The 15,941-nt window shown below is 40.5% G+C and overlaps 1 protein-coding gene across 2 annotated transcripts in view; it reads right to left on the bottom strand.

Moving 5' to 3' along the window:
• Nucleotides 1-15,941, bottom strand: part of ZWILCH (zwilch kinetochore protein) — a 36,901-nt gene that overhangs the window by 7,963 nt on the left and 12,997 nt on the right. For both annotated transcript variants that reach the window (XM_049905252.1, XM_049905253.1), the window contains 9 exons: nucleotides 13,082-13,175; nucleotides 12,521-12,570; nucleotides 11,800-11,905; nucleotides 11,243-11,322; nucleotides 9,069-9,225; nucleotides 8,556-8,584; nucleotides 3,773-3,909; nucleotides 2,516-2,611; nucleotides 367-479 (listed from right to left, as the gene is read on the bottom strand). In XM_049905252.1, coding sequence (XP_049761209.1) covers nucleotides 367-479; nucleotides 2,516-2,611; nucleotides 3,773-3,909; nucleotides 8,556-8,584; nucleotides 9,069-9,225; nucleotides 11,243-11,322; nucleotides 11,800-11,905; nucleotides 12,521-12,570; nucleotides 13,082-13,175 — 862 coding nt within the window. The remainder of the gene's footprint in view (nucleotides 1-366; nucleotides 480-2,515; nucleotides 2,612-3,772; nucleotides 3,910-8,555; nucleotides 8,585-9,068; nucleotides 9,226-11,242; nucleotides 11,323-11,799; nucleotides 11,906-12,520; nucleotides 12,571-13,081; nucleotides 13,176-15,941) is intronic.

Raw genomic sequence — 15,941 nt, 5'->3', positions numbered from 1 at the left:
AAAACTTATGATAAAATAAATATATTCTACACTTACCAACAAACAAACAATCATTGCCGCCAAGTCAATTCTAACTCATAGCAACCCTGTAGGACATAGTACAACTGCCCCACAGGGTTTCCAAGGAGTGACTGGTGGATTCGAGCTGTCAGCCTTTTGGTTAACAGCTGAGTTCTTAAACACTGTACCACCAAGTCTTCGTTCTACACTTAAGGAAAATTGCTTAAAACTGGGGACAGCCTGCGGGCTTTTCTACCATGTATGATGCTAAATTTTATAACAGCTCTGATGATGACCTCTACTGGTAAGATTTAGTGTATTTTCTATTGGAATAATTTATCTGAATAGAATACAAACCATCATTACCATGTTTTTGAAAATTCAGATGTTCTACAGGTTGGCTATCATTCAGTTGCCAAACTGTTTTAACCTTCTTTTGGCCACTATTTATCTCCACTCTCCACTTCTGTGGCTTCTCGCTAAGGAAAGAAAAAGTATCAAAGGGAAAGCAGTTATTTCCTTCCTTCCTTCTGCAGCCATTTGATGATAAGCACTGAAGAAGAGATCCACAGGTCACAATTCCCATCCTCAAGACACACGGTCAAGAGAGGGAGAGAAATGAGACTACAGATGACAACATTTCAATGAAGAAAAAGAGAAAAGCTACAACAGAGATACTTAGGATGCGTTAGGGGGCAAGAGAAGAGGGGTTCTAACTTAGACCGGGGGTTCTAGAGTTAGAAAAAACTCCTTAGATTGTGGCATTTGAGCTGTGCCTGAAATGACAAGGAGGAGTTAGCTAAGCAGATGAGGTAGGGAAGGGTGGCTCCGGATGAAGGAATGACATGTGCATCAGCACTGAGGGGTAAGAAAGAGTGGCGTGCCTGAGGAAATGCAGTAACACAGAAGGAGAGAGGGAAACTTGGTAGCTCCTGGGGCCAGAAAGGCAGCAGAGCACAGGCCAGAAGGCCTCACAGACCAAGTGGAAGGACACTAAAGGCAACAGGCGCTACTGAAGGGCTTTAAACAGACTGATGTCATGGTGGGATTTGAATTTTAGGAAGATCACGTTGGCAGTGACATAAAAAAGGAAGATAACGGAGGGGCAGAAAAGTCAGGAGAAAGGATTTTACCACAGTCCAGGTACGAAATGATGTGGTTGTCAAGTAAAGCAATGACGACGTGAAGATGCGGAAAAGGCAACGGATTTGGGAGCTATCAAGAGGGTCAGGGTGTGGTAACCACTTAAAGGAGGGAGTGAAGAACCACAAAGACAGCAGATAAGTCCTAGGTTTCCATTTTGGGAATCAGGTGGAGAGTAATGATGGTCATTTGAGAGAGAAAATATGGGAGAAGAAAAAAGTGTTAGGAAGGAGATATGGGATTCGGTTTTAGAGTTTAAACTGTCTGCAGGTCACTGAAGTTGGAGATTCACATTTAGAAACATTGGTCTGAAGCTCAGAAGACAGGAGAAGCTGAAGATATGGGTTTTGAATCATTAGCACAGAGGAACTGAAGCCCTGAGTATAAATGCAATTACCTGGATAGGATAGAAAGTAAGAAGAAAAGAGGGCAGAGTTCATGTGAAAACTCACGTAGGAAGCAGGCAAAGGAAGAACTTAAAAAGAGAACTATTCTTAGTCTTGGAGGTAGGCTGGAGAGGTAGAATTAAAATTGAGACACAGAATCTAAGGAAGGAAACAGATTAAAAAAGACAATAGTGCTAAAGGATTAAAGTTAAGCAAGAGAAGAACTGAAGTGTCCACTGGATTTGGCAATTAGAAGGCCACTGGTGACCTTTGCCAGAGCAGTTTCAGGGTTTGGCTAACCAAAAAAAACCAAACCTGTTGTCGAGTCTATTCCGACTCATAGCGATCTTATAGGACAGAGTAGAACTGGCCCATAGAGTTTCCAAAGAGCACCTGGTAGATTCAAACTGCTGACCTTTTGGTTAGCAGCTGTAATACTACACTTCTAGTGTTTCCAGGGTTTGGCTAAAAGGGAACTAAAGAGAGGGAAGGTAGAAATAGAGCGGCTTTAGTGTGAGATCAATGTCCAGTATATTTACATGCTGAGGGAAGAATCAGGGGAGACTATCATCAGAGGCGGTCTCAGGGTCTCTCTGGATGACCAACCTGTCACCTCAGCCTCACAGTTCATACCTCCCACACCCCGATCCCTTCATTCACTCCCCAGGCCATACTCTTGACCTTGGAGTCATGACCCTGATCATTTTTTCCCCTCAATGTGTCCTTTCCCTTCCGGTTACCTATTCAGCTAGCAGGAATTACCAATTGAGAAAAAGGTGAAAGGCTAGAGGCCCAATCAATGGTCTAAAATAGGGCAGACAAAGGTCTGGGACGTGGAAGGGAGAGAATTATCTGTTGACTGTGGTTGGGGAGCAGGATACAGATGAATGAGGTTTCAGAGTTGAAGCAGCTCTCAGTCATGAGGTCCCGAGATTGCCCAGAACATGGCTAGACTTAAAGTGTAACTTAATTATTAAATTGCTTACCTTTGATATAAGTTTTTCATAGCAATTGGTCTGACTGGCAGCTGAAAAATGTGTTGCTCATTAAGAGGATTCTGTTTATAATATTTTATACAGGATCTAAAAAAGCAAAAAAAAAAAAAAAAATCTCTTGGAAAAAAGTGTCATTTGGAGATAAAGCCTCTCTGGAGTCTAAAGTTCATCAGGAAAACATTTCACTGAGAACCATTAACAACATCGAGATTATTTCAGGACCACAAAAGTTAAAAAAATAAAACCCACCAAACTTAGGTTATTTTTTTCTTTTCCCTTGGAAAGAAAACTCATTCACTTAAAAAAAAATTAATAGTAGACACAGTTCTCATAAACATAAAATATATATAAGTTGAGCCTAAATAGAGGCTTAAGTGGGGAGAAAGAGGTATTAGAAAGGGAAAAACAAAACGTGCCGAGAGAGAAAAAGACACTGCCTCCATTTTTTCAGAGTCTGGGGGTAACTCATTTACTACTACCAATCTTCAATGAAAAAATAATCATATAGATTCTGTAAGCAATTGCAATTTCAAAATGTTCCCTTCACAACTGAGGTAAATCCTAATTTTGGAAAACAAGCAAGGGTACGTTTCCTCCCACAGGGAAAAAGAAACCAGTCCTCCCACTAGACGATTCACTGATTTCCAGTTTGAGGCCCCGAATACACGTAAGACTTCAGCAGTCCATACACGAAGATTATTCCAAACTGTTTTCAGTCAAACTGATCGGGAGGATTTCTAAAATCACAGCAATGCTGGTGACAGAGATCTGGTAATAATATTTCATTCCATTCGGTTACCATATAGATGCCTGGCAGTGATGAGCTGGGCCCAGACTCACAGCAATGGCAAGAATGGATAAGAGAACTAACGTTTATTAAGCACTTATTAAAAAAAAAAAAAATTTTTTTTTTCATTAAGTGCCAGGTACTTTATACACCTTACACCATTTAACCCTCACTACAAACACGTGAGGTTATTAGATCCTTTTTACAGACGAGGAGACAAGACTTAATGAAAGGAAACTTGCTAAAGGAAGTTGGGAAGCACTAAGGTCAAGTGTTGAATCTGAGCCTTTCTGAATGCAAAGCCTTTCCTTCCCATGATGTTGACTTATGGCAATTCTGCTCCTGCGAAGGCAAGGTGCACAGGCTCTATCCCAACGAATAAAGAAACTACACACATTCTGGCTGCAAACTTCAAAAAAGAATACATTTTTTATGGAAGTAAACAACAGGGAAATACTTACTGCGTTAACGAGAAGAGAAGCTCGTGCTGTGGTTTAATGAAAAGCATGCAACTGACTAATATTTCTAGAATATGGTGGAGTTTTTGAACACGATAAACCTGTTCTTGTGTATCTATTGATGGAGAAATGAAGTATTCCTGGAAGGAGAAATGTGTTAGCAAAATAAGAGTTAAAGGACAAGAGGAATCTTTGGAAAGAATATGGCTACACCTGCTAAACCTAAGATGCTTATAATGGGGGGAGGGGAGAGACAGGTGGCAACTAGATAGAATTTACCCCATTCAATACTATTATTCAAACTAAACTCTAAGGAAAATCTTGCCTGCAAACGTCTGGAGCAAACCATTACACATATTCCCTGGCAAAGGGAGGTCACAGAACGGCTTCACTGAAGAGGCCAAAGTGGTTAATTTATATCGCCCCACCAAAGTCTCCAGAAGGAATAAATGGAAAATTCACAAGACAATTCTTAACTTTAATACGCTTGCTTGGTTGATGGAAGTGTCCATCTCTAAAAACAGATAGTAAACCGGAAGTACCAAGAAATTAAGCAAGTATATTCATAAGCGTCCAGTCACACACCTTACTGCTAAAGTGTGGCAGCCCTTTGGAAAAATAATTTGGCAATGCATGTCAAGCATCATAAAAATGCTCAAACCTTCTAACCCTATTTCTGAGAATCCATCCTAAAGAAACAATCCATGGTAAGTAAGGTAGGTGGAATCTGAAGATGGAGTACACGCCTTGTATAATCCACTCCTACTGAGTGAGGCCAGAACCTGTGACTACAGTGGATATCACTCCCATGATTAGGTTACTAATCAACTGAGTGTGAGTTAATCAAAACAGACATTATCCTGGGTAGGCCTGGCTAATCAGGTGAGTCTTTTACAAGAAGGTAAAGCGTTAGAGATGTTCTCCTGCTGGCTTTGAGGAAACAAACTGCCATGTTGTGGAGAGGGCCACATGGCAAGGACCTGAGAGAGACCTCCAGGAGCTGAGATTGATCTGGGCTGGTAGCAAGAAAACTGGGACCTAAGTTATAGGGTCACGACGAAACGAACTCTGCCAACGACAAATGAGGGAGCATGGAAGTGGATCTTTTCCTTGCCAAGCCTCCAGATGAGGGGGTAGCCAGCCAGTCCTTACTTAAGCCTTATGAAACCTGAGCCCAGGACCCACCTACAACGTGCCAAACTCCTGACTCCTGGAAATCATGAAATAATAAATTTGTGTTCTTTGAAGCCATTAAGTTTATGATGATTTGTTATGCACCAACAAAAAACTAATACAGTAAGAGAAAAGCTATGGTCCACTCTTTATTAACTGGGGGTAGTGGCAGTGGGTAGGAGAGATTCACAAGTAATCATAAATCATAGTTTTAAAGAAGCAAGGCAAAATGTGATAAAAATTTATTTTAATGCAAACTCATTTATAATTAAATCCAAACAATGGGGACACATTTATCGTCTTATAAAGGTGTTGTTTTAAGGCACTAAAAAAAAATAAAAAAAAGGCACTAGGCATATGTTAATTTGTTATGACAGTGATAGACTAATATACCTGTAAACCACCTGCAAAAGAAGTTACCTGGAGTAAAAGCCGGCTCATTAAAAAAGACATATTGAACCACTGGGGGCCAGGAACTTGCGTTTTAACAAACCTCCTAGATGATTCTCAAAGTTTAAGAAAGACTACTAAGTACTTGGAGTCAATCCGTAGGAAAAACAAACAGGCGTATGAAATGACTTGAGGGGAATTCATACAAATGAGAATACAGCACTCATTTGGGTGATGAGATTATGGGTGTGTTTAGTCTACATTTTAACTTTTTTTTTGTAATGGCTATAATCTTTCGGAAGTAGAGCCAAAGGCCTTTCTTCCAAGATGCCTCTGCCCACACGGTAGATGCAAACGCCAACCTTTCAGTTAGCAGCCAAGTGCTTAATCATTTGCATCACCCAGGAACCCGTTATATTCCAATTTTTGAAAATGTTATTAATTTCCTAAGTTTTAAAAACACCAAAGTCAATGTAATCCTCATCAAAATTCCAACAGCCTTCTTTGCAGAAATGGAAAAGTCAATCCTCAAACTTATACGGAAAGGCAAGGAACTCCAAATAGCTAAAATAATCTTGAAGAATAAGGTGAAAGGACTCACACTTTGTTATTTCAAAACATGCTACAAAGCCACAGTAATTAAAACGGCCTGGTACTGGAATAATAACAGATATATAGACCAATGGAACAGAATTGCGGGTCCAGAAATAAACCCATACACCTACAGTCAATTGATTTTTGACAAGGATGGGAAGTCCATCCAATGGGAAAGGAAGATTTTCTCGCATAAATGGTGCTGGGAAAACTGGACTTCCACATACAGAAGAATGAATCAGGATCCAAGCCTCATACCATACACAAAAACCAATTCAAAACGGGTCAAGCACCTAAATGTGAAAACTAAAACTGTAAAGTTCTTAAAAGAAAATGTAGGGGTGAAGCTGTGGGAACTAGTTTTTGGCAATGGGCTATCAGATAGGACAACAGAGACACAAGCAGCAAGAGATAAAACAGATAAATGGGACCTCATAAAAATCAAATGCTTTTGTTCATCTGAGGATTTTATCGGCAAAGTTAAAACACAACACACAAATTGGGAGAAAATTTTTGGGAACTATATATCCAGTAAAGGCCTATTATCCAAAGCATGGAAACCCTGGTGGTGTAGTAGTTAAGTGCTACGGCTCCTAACCAGAAGGTCAACAGTTCAAATCCAGCAGGTGCTCCTTGGAAATCCTATGGGGCAGTTCTACTCTGTCCTATGGGACACTATTAGTCAGAATCACCTCGACAGGAATGGGTGTTTTTTTTTTAAACACAAAATATATAAAACACTTCTACAACGTAAAAACAAGAAGACAAACAATCCAATCAAAAACTGGGGAAAGGACTTGAACAGACATTTCCCCAAAGAGAATATTCAAGTGACCAATAAGCAGATGAAAAGATGCTCAGCGTCATTAGCCATTTGTTGCCGTTGTTAAGTGCAGTCCAGTAAATTCCGACTCATAGCAACCCTAGGTACAAGAGAGCTAAACGATGCCCTGTCCTGCAACATCCTCACAATTGGTGCTGATGCAAATCAAAACATAGCAAACACCAAATGGTGAATGACTCCAGCGCTGCAGGAGAGCCCAGACACCCTGGGGGCACTGGGATGGGAGGCCCACTGAGGCTTCTTCAGAGGCTTTGGCAGGGCCTCTAGGGTCAGGATCTCAGCCATGGTCTGGGCAGGAGCCAAGGCCCCAGAGCTCCCGGAGGCAAGGGGTGGCTCCTCATCAGCAAGCTGAGCCACCTGGTCAAGGGCATGATCAAGCCCCTGGAGGAGATCTGTCTCTTCTCCCTGCCCATCAAGGAGTCTGAGATCTCTGACTTTTTCCTCGAGTCAGTCCTCAAGGATACCAGAAAAAAAAACCCAGTGCCGTCGAGTCAACTCCGACTCATTGCGACCCTATAGGACAGAGTGGAATTACCCCAGAGTTTCCAAGGAGCGCCTGGCAGATTCGAACTGCCGATCTTTTGGTTAGCAGCCGTAGCACTTAACCACTATGCCACCAGGATGAGGTTTTGAAAATTATGCTCAGTGAAATAAGTTAGTCACAAAAGGACAAATACTATAGGATCTCATTTATATGAAATAAGCAAACATATAAAAAAAAAATTTTTTTTCTTTTCTTTTTTTTATATATAAAAAAAACTATTTTTTTTTTATTATTAGTGGTTACTAGGAGTAGGAAGGAGGAAGGACGAGAGAGTTTTTGCTTGGGGAACAGTAAGTTTACGTTAATAACGGTAGAATCATCTGGAAACAGTGAGAATGGCTGCACAACTTGAAGGATGGAATCAATGCCAGTGAGGTATACATGCAGAAATAACTGAGTTGGGGTTATGTTTTGTTGCGTACTTTCACCACAATAAAAAAAACTAAAAACAAAACAAAGTACTTATCATCTGTGGGCCCTCCAACATAATATTTTTCCTAGCTGGAGTATGTTTCCCCTAAAAATACATCTTGAATAAAATGTTTAAAATTTGAATAACAAAAATTAAACCTCAGAAGAATTCAGTTGTGTCTTACTTTACATTTAACAGACATCGCTAGAGGTTTTCTAGCTCATATTTTTATGAGACAAATGACAAGTTGATACTACAGATACATTTTGTAAAGGACCTTCTAATCAATATCGAGAATTAGTACAGAAGTTGTTCAATCTCCTAAACTTTCTAAACCAACAAGACCAGGAAAATATAACAAAGCTTATAATGCTGACCCAAAAACCCAGAAGAATCCTTTGAATCAATATTAAAAAACATCATAAATTCTCTGGAAAGTAATCCTGTAAGTATAATATAGCTGGATCAAGAGAATATAAAGCAAATCTTTCCTTATAGGGTCTAGCAAAGAAAGGCACTCAAATACTAGGCTTTGATTCCCCCCCATCTTAGATAAACGAGAGGTGTGGTAGCACATTGGCTTGAACAGGGCACAGCTGTGTGTTCACTGTAGTAGTATCATAAACTCAGACAATGAGAAATGACCCTGAATGGACTGCTTTTTGGTTAACTTTAGACTGTATCTTTAGACGGCAACTAATTAAGGGCATGGACTATCTTGATTCCTAGGACTTAGCACAGAGGCTGGCACACAACAAGCACTTAATAACCACATGCAGAATGACTGAATAAAAGTAAAACCCACTTTAGAATAAAAAAACAAACTCACCAAATGATTCAAAGATGCAAGTTCCTGACCTGTTAAGAAAAAAACATATGCAAATAAGCATAAACTATTGCCTATTACATGTTAAGAGACCTAAGTAAAAATTTTCATAGTTGATATATGAAAGACATGCTCAAGCTAAACGGTTCCTCGGAAAAGGCCAAAGTTTTGGCAGATTATAGCATAAATATATGCTATTACTTACTCTAAAAGTTATCATAGCTAGCCCCTAATAAAAACAATGAAGTGTTTGGCATTAAAACTGCATCTCATGAAGGGGTTTTTAACCTACTACATTAACCATATAGAATCTCAAAATGTTTGAACTAAAAAAAAAAAAAAAGCTACAATAACTAAAGTTATCTTCAATATCTTTACAGAAGAGGAAACCAAGGCCCAAAGAGTGGAAGTATTTGTCTTACAGTGAACCAGTGGCAAGGCCAGGACTACAAATGAATAAGGACAAGTAAAAAGGTAAAAATCTGAGACTATCTGTGGCTGACAACCGTGACTTACCTATGAAAAAACTGATATAATCTTTCTTTAGTTTGTCCAAACCAATTTCCAAAAGCATTTGAACTGGAATAGTCCCGGTGAGACAAACTGTGTCCATGGTTCCATGATAAGACTGATGGATCAGCTTACTCAATAAACTGCTACTCCCACTGTGGAGCTAAAAATCAGGAAGATTTTATAAAACCAAAAATAAAATTATAAATAAATCCAATAGGAAAAACAGAATTAAATTACATTAGCTACAAGCTAAAAATCCTAAGCTTGCATTCTTCATCTCCTGACTCTATAAATGGTTTGAACAAAAGCCCCCAAGTTACAAACATGTCAGTTTCTAAAATGCCATTCCTAACCCTGTTTGTTTAAGCCCAAAGCAACTAAGAATTTACATCAATACCCCCAGGTTGAGTGGCACAAACAGATAAGCCCTTGACTACTGGCTGAAAGGTGGGCAGTTCGAACCCGCCCAGAGGTGCCTCAGAAGAGAGGCCTGGTGATCTGCTTCCAAAAAGTGACAGTCTTGAAGACCCTGTAGAACAGTTCTACTCTGTACACACGGGAACTGGCCACGGTTGGGTGTCACTGAGCCAGTTCTGACTCACAGCAACCCCTCGCGACAGGACAGAATTGACCCATACAGTTTTCGTGGCTGTAATCTTCATGGAAGCCCGCCAGGCCTTTCTGCTGCACAGCCTCTGAGTGGATTTGAACCGCCAACCTTTCGGTTAGCAGCCAAGCGTTTAACCACTGAGTGGCTGGGACTCCTTTTACAACAAGATACAACAGTCAGAGTTGGTCCTTTAAGCTTTACAACTGGGAATTTTCTTCTCTCTTTGCTGATTTAGGGGCTACTGGGCATCTTTTCCCAAACTGAACACCTTCACCAACAGTGAAAATCTACCGCCACAGGAAGTCTCTCCTTCTATGCATGTGTCATAAGGAGCCGCTTTTTTGCTACAATATCCAAGACGCTAACCTGATAATTCGCAAACCAATCATGAATTCATAGATCTGACACGTGTTCTAAACATTAAATAATTCATTTAAACATACATAAAATATTTGTCACGTTCTCATTACTATTATTCTCTACTTTTCACCAAAATCTTTTGCATTTTCTTTTCTTTCCTTCCTTTTATTGTTTTCACTTCTTTTGTACTCAGTGTACATGGTAGGGTTTTACCCGTAAACATCACAAACACAGCAGACTCTCTAGAGAAAAATTCAATAGCCAAGACTTAAAACACCCAATTAAGGTTCACATGCCTTTGCTCTGCAGTGTATCTTTGTTCACACCTATGAGAGTTCCTAAGTTTTATAGTCATGAATTGGTAGCGCCATTATTTAAAGTAATTCCTATCAAATGAGGACTCTGTTTCTAGCTTTTTACTTAGCTTTCCCTTGATTATAAAAGTCCTATAAATTCATAGTGGAAAAATCTATTAAGTACAGAAATATATGATGCAGTTGAAAAAAGTCATTTATAAATTGAAGAAAACGGACTACAGGTCTGATTGTGTCTCCTTTACCATAAGGCCAAACGAAACAGACGGTGCCCGACTACCACCATGGAACATTTTACTCTAGGACCCAATAGATGGATCCTCATCAAAAGGAAGATATTGTGGAATAGACTTTCTATCACTCTCTATTAGTAGAAAATATTTGCGTTTTCCTTCTCTGACAGGTTTCCTCCTTACACAGGTTCTGGCTTTTGCAGGTTTTACTGTATTTCTGTTTATGTGCTTAGGATGGATTGCAGCAAGACTCACTGGACCAAAGGGCATGGTACATTTTAAGGATCTCAATACTTTAGAAAAATTGCTTTTTAGAAAAAAGTCTATCAATTTGTACTCTCATCAGTCACATACGAGAATAACCATGGTGAGAGTAACGATGATGATATTAGTAGTTTACACGTGCTGAGCACTTAATTACGAGCTAGGTACTAAGCACTTTACATGGATAAATTATTTAATCCTCAAAACAGTACTATGAGGTTGGTACTATTCTTACCCTACTTTACAGATGAGGACGCTGAGGCACAGAAAGGTAAGGGAATCTAATGAAAGTCTGCACAGCTGGAATTCAAACTCGGGCAGTCTGTCCCGGAACCTGTCCTTAACCGCCACACCATGCTGCTGAGAAAACATTCTCACATGCGCTCCTAAACCTACCCATGGCTGAATGTCACCACGCTGTAGGCTCTGGAGGATCAATGTAAAACACTTCACCAAGTCCTGATATGAAATTACGCCTTGGAAAACAAGTCAATTTAACAATATTTTCATGATATTTCTGCAAGAAGACAAGTATCTGTACTTTATGAATGGGGAGAAGAAGAAGTTAAAGAAGGCCAAAAAGAAAAAAGATTTAATACATTTTTAAAGAAAGAAATCAAACTCAGATTGCCACAAAAGAACACAATTAGTAAAACATTAAGGGATACCTTTTCCTTTTTCTAACAATTCGAATTTCACTAAGGTATATGCTTTGGTTCATGTAAGTATAACATAATAACCACCTAAGTCTCATACTCAAAAGGAGGAGAAAAGAACAGCTTCTATACATTGCCTTGTCTTGGTACAATTCTTAAGCAGAAAGTGTCAATGCAGAAATGAATTTGATACAATAAGAACCATAATTCCACAGAAGATCAGTAGTACAAAAGACTTAAAAATAAACCTAAGAAAGAGCAGGAAAATTCTATCTCACAATCCGAACAGACACCTACTGCTGCTCATTTTGCACCACAGCTGCTCAGCGAAATCGAGGTCGCCCCGTGCTGTGAAAACACTCTCAATGGAGTGCTCAACTGCCGCGCTGTCCTGCTTCACCATCTGAAAAAGCAGCAAAAAAAGTCAAATCATTCAAGGCCAACAAACTTTCAAATGCTACTCTGAGAAAATGTGGGTTTATGAACACACACAGAGAAATATATGAACGCGTTTTCTGCAATGTCATTCACTAATGAATAGACAGTGAAAAACTGGACTCTTTAAAGTTGTTTTAAAACTTGGTGCCTAAAAGCAAGCATTCAACTTTCCTTCCATGTAAAAATATGTATCAAATTACTTTTGCCTCCATTTTCCTATTCATCAAGTAAGAAGACCATATCTAGCTTAATGTAATACCATCTTGTGGCATATCAGCATACAATCTTATAGTACGTTAATACACTAAAGGAACGATATAATAATATAGTATACTAACATATTCATTTCTGCTTCCCTGCAATCAAGGAACTTATAATTCACATGTATTATCTTAAAAAATATTTATTAGTTCATTAAAAAAAAGGCACCAGTGTTGACATTAAAGGCCAACCAAAAAACTACCCCTAAAAAGCTGCCTTGGCTGTACCAAATCCATCTGAGATAGCAGAGCATGAAAGATAATGGTACAACTTTTAAAGCTATTTCAGTTTACACTTCTAACTTTTAACAATAACTTACCTCTGAGTCTTTTTTTGTAGAATCGCCAAATCCACCCAGCTTATTCAAGTCTAGAAAGTGGCAAAAACTTATTAACTCTTGATTTTATTTTTCTGATTTCCAAGTTATTTCCACCCTAATTCTATTTTCAAATGGCAAATGGAGATAGTGTAACTGAGGATTTTAAGCAAATTACTCAGCTTTCCAAAGGAGGTAATAATAGCTACCCATCAGGCAGGGGTGTGGGATGAACTGAGGTGATGTGAAAGCCCCTGGAATGCAGTGTTGGGCATGCGGTGGGTCCTCAGAGGTTACTGTTCCCACCCTCTTCTGCTATAATCTCAAATATGGTTCTGTCACATAAAACTTATGTCTCATTAATTTTTAAAATCACTTGACAGCGCTTCAGAACCAAGGCTGTCCTTTCCTTCCCCATGACAAACCTCATAAGCTTTATCTATAACCCACCAAAAAGAACACCAAGCCTAAAAAGACAATTTATATTTAAACAAAGCAAGTATAAATTCTCAGTAAAAGCAAGCAAACAAACAATACACAAGGGTGAGTTAGGAAAACAAACACCATTTAGAAATTCCTGCACGAGCTCAACAGCGGATTTCACTTCCAGAGGCTCAGGCCACTCAGTTACACCAGTCCTCAAACCATCAGCCAAGACCTATTGGATATTAAAAAACCCAATAGCTGGTTAGCAGAAAACAAAGTTGAATCAATAAGGGTATATTCAATAATGTTAACTGCAGTAATATTTCTTGAGTGTTTATCACATGCTAGGAACTGCACCAAGTGCTTCGTATGTAGTATGTTATTTAATCCTCCCAACACCTATGAGGCTGAGAGAGGCTAAGTCACTTGTCCAAGGCCACACTTTAGTAACTGGGGGTGCCAGGTATATACCCAGCTGTCTGATTCTGAAGATGATGCCATGTGTGCACAGTTGCTACACAGGAGCCAAAGCTGATGACTCCAGGCCCAGCAGGAAGAAGCCTGTCATTTTGGCTAAAGGCAGATCATACAGATGAAATAATTTGGGAACAAACGTGACATTCCATGGCACATTATGTAAAAATAATATGCATACATATATAATATCTAATTAAAAGTAGAGAAAAGGGAGCAAGACAGGCTGGGGAACTTCAGCAGCAACTTAAATGTGGGAAAGACTGGCTATAGAGTGGGTAAGGAGCACAGAATAGATGAAGAGGGTGGCATGATCCCAACCAGCTGGAGCAAAAAATCTAGGAAAGATGTTACGAATTGAATTGTGTAACCTCCTCCCTCCCCCACCCACCCCTAAGTGTTTAAATCCTAACCTCTGTGCCTGTAAAGGAAACCCTGGTGGCATGGTGGTTAAGAGCTATGGCTCCTAACCGAAAAAAAAGAAAGTCAGCAGTTCAAATCGGCTAGGTGCTCCCTGGAAACCCTATGGGGCAGTTCTACTTTGTCCTATAGGGTCACCATGAGTCGGAATTGACTCAGCGGCAATGGGCTTGGTTTTGTGTTTTTGGTGCCTGTAAATATGACCCTGTTTGGAAACAGGGTTTTCTTCTGTCATACTAATAAGGTCAGGCCAGTATAAGGTAGACCCTAAACCTACTTATTTCTGAACAATGGAAACAGCAGAGCAGACGCAGATACTCATACAAGGGAAGACGAAGGCCAAGGAACCCCCAGGGCTGCCAACAAGGACGGACCCGCCCCTAAGGCCGACGCACTCATTTGGATTTCTAGCCTCTAAAATTGTGAGGAAATAGATTTCTGTTCCTTTATAGCCATCCACTTGTATCGCATTTTGTTATGGCAGCACTAGCTAGCTAAGACAAATGGAAATAGGGTTAGAAGGAAAGTGACTAGATCATTAAGGGATCTGAACACTGAAAAAGGGTTTTTGGTTTCACATGGAGACAACAATCCCTGTGGATTTTCTGGCAGAAAAAGGACATTATAAAGTAGTTAAGAATTCCTCTGTCAGAGGTCCCCAGGATGAATTCCAAGGAAGAGAAAGTACACATTTCTCAACAGGAAATGACACTGCTCCCCGCTCCCAGGAGATCTTCGGAAAAGTGTGGAGATAATTTTTGGTTTTACAATCACTGGAGTGAGGGAGTACTCTGGGAATTTAGTTCTGTGGAGGCCAGAGATACTAAATATCTTGCAGTATGTATGATGGCCCCAAACCACAAAAAATGGTCCCGCTGCAAATGCCAACAGTGTCCCTGTTGACAATGAATGATTATCAGTGGTGGTGATGCAGTGACTTACTTAATACAAAATGATTGGGTAGGGCTATGCAAATAAGGTGCTTGTGGCCCACCAAGGGGATTGAACAACTTGTTAATAATGCAAATAAGGTGCATGGTGCCCTTGTAGAGGTGGGACCATGCCAGTAAGATATATGGGACCCTGACAAGGGGATCTGTCAGTTTTGCCATCCCACTAGGCTTAAAAAGAAAGCCAATCCCAGAGCCAGGAGGGAATCGTATCACCATCAAGAAGAAAAAGAGTCAGGAGTAGAGAGCATCCTTTAAACCCAGGGTCCCTGAGCTGAGAACCTCCTAGATGTAGGAGACAGACAGAGCTGTAACAGCAGAGATGGCGAGCAGTGGCAAGCACAGCAAAGAAATGGTAGCACAGAACCAGGAGACCAGCAGGAGACAATGTGGTGGGCTCCCAAGCGCACACAGCAAGGCGGCTTCAGTGGGCGTGCTGACCCACAGAGGGAGGGAGCTGAGTGTCTTAGGGCAGGAAGCTTCCTGGTGGAGTAGGGTACCTATGGGCACTTATTGGCAGGGCTAAAAGAACAGGGCAAAGGCCAGGCTGAGGGCCAAGGACTGAAAGAGAAAGCCTGTCCTGCGGGGGCCGAGAAGAGCCTGTCCTCTGGAGGGTGAGTGGGAGGGTCCAGGCCCAAGTAAGGCCTGGTAGCAGGGGCCTGCCTGTGGGGATGGCCAGAGAAGAAGCTGTCCTGATGGAAGAACTGTACTCTGAGTTGTTCTTGATCCTAAATTGTAACCTGTTACTTCTCTAATAAACTCCGTAACTGTGAGTATGGTCTGTGAGTTCTGTGTGGTCATCACAATGAATTATCAAACCCAGCAGAGAAGTAGTGTGTGTCGTGGGGAGGATGGCTGGTGTCAGAACTGGTAAAAAAAGAAAAAAAAAAGGCTGGAGAGACGAGGTATGGCTGATGTCTGCCTCACAGAAGTCAGCACTGGGCTGTGCTACTGATGGTGATTCTCCCCGCCTTGTGAAGTTAGACAAGGAGGTCAGATGCTGCCATTCCATTTTTACAGTGGTCCAGGAGGGAGGTGGTAAAGGCTTAACAAAGACGGGCACAGTGAGAGAGGCTGCAAAGGGAAAAAACCACTGTATATTCCATATAGCATAGAGGAGAAGGGGTGGGTATATGCGTGTGTGTGTGTCTGCA

This window comes from Elephas maximus, chromosome 13 (genome assembly GCF_024166365.1).
Source record: "Elephas maximus indicus isolate mEleMax1 chromosome 13, mEleMax1 primary haplotype, whole genome shotgun sequence".
NCBI classification, from domain to species: domain Eukaryota; kingdom Metazoa; phylum Chordata; class Mammalia; order Proboscidea; family Elephantidae; genus Elephas; species Elephas maximus.
This window is presented reverse-complemented; position numbering and strand designations above follow the sequence as displayed.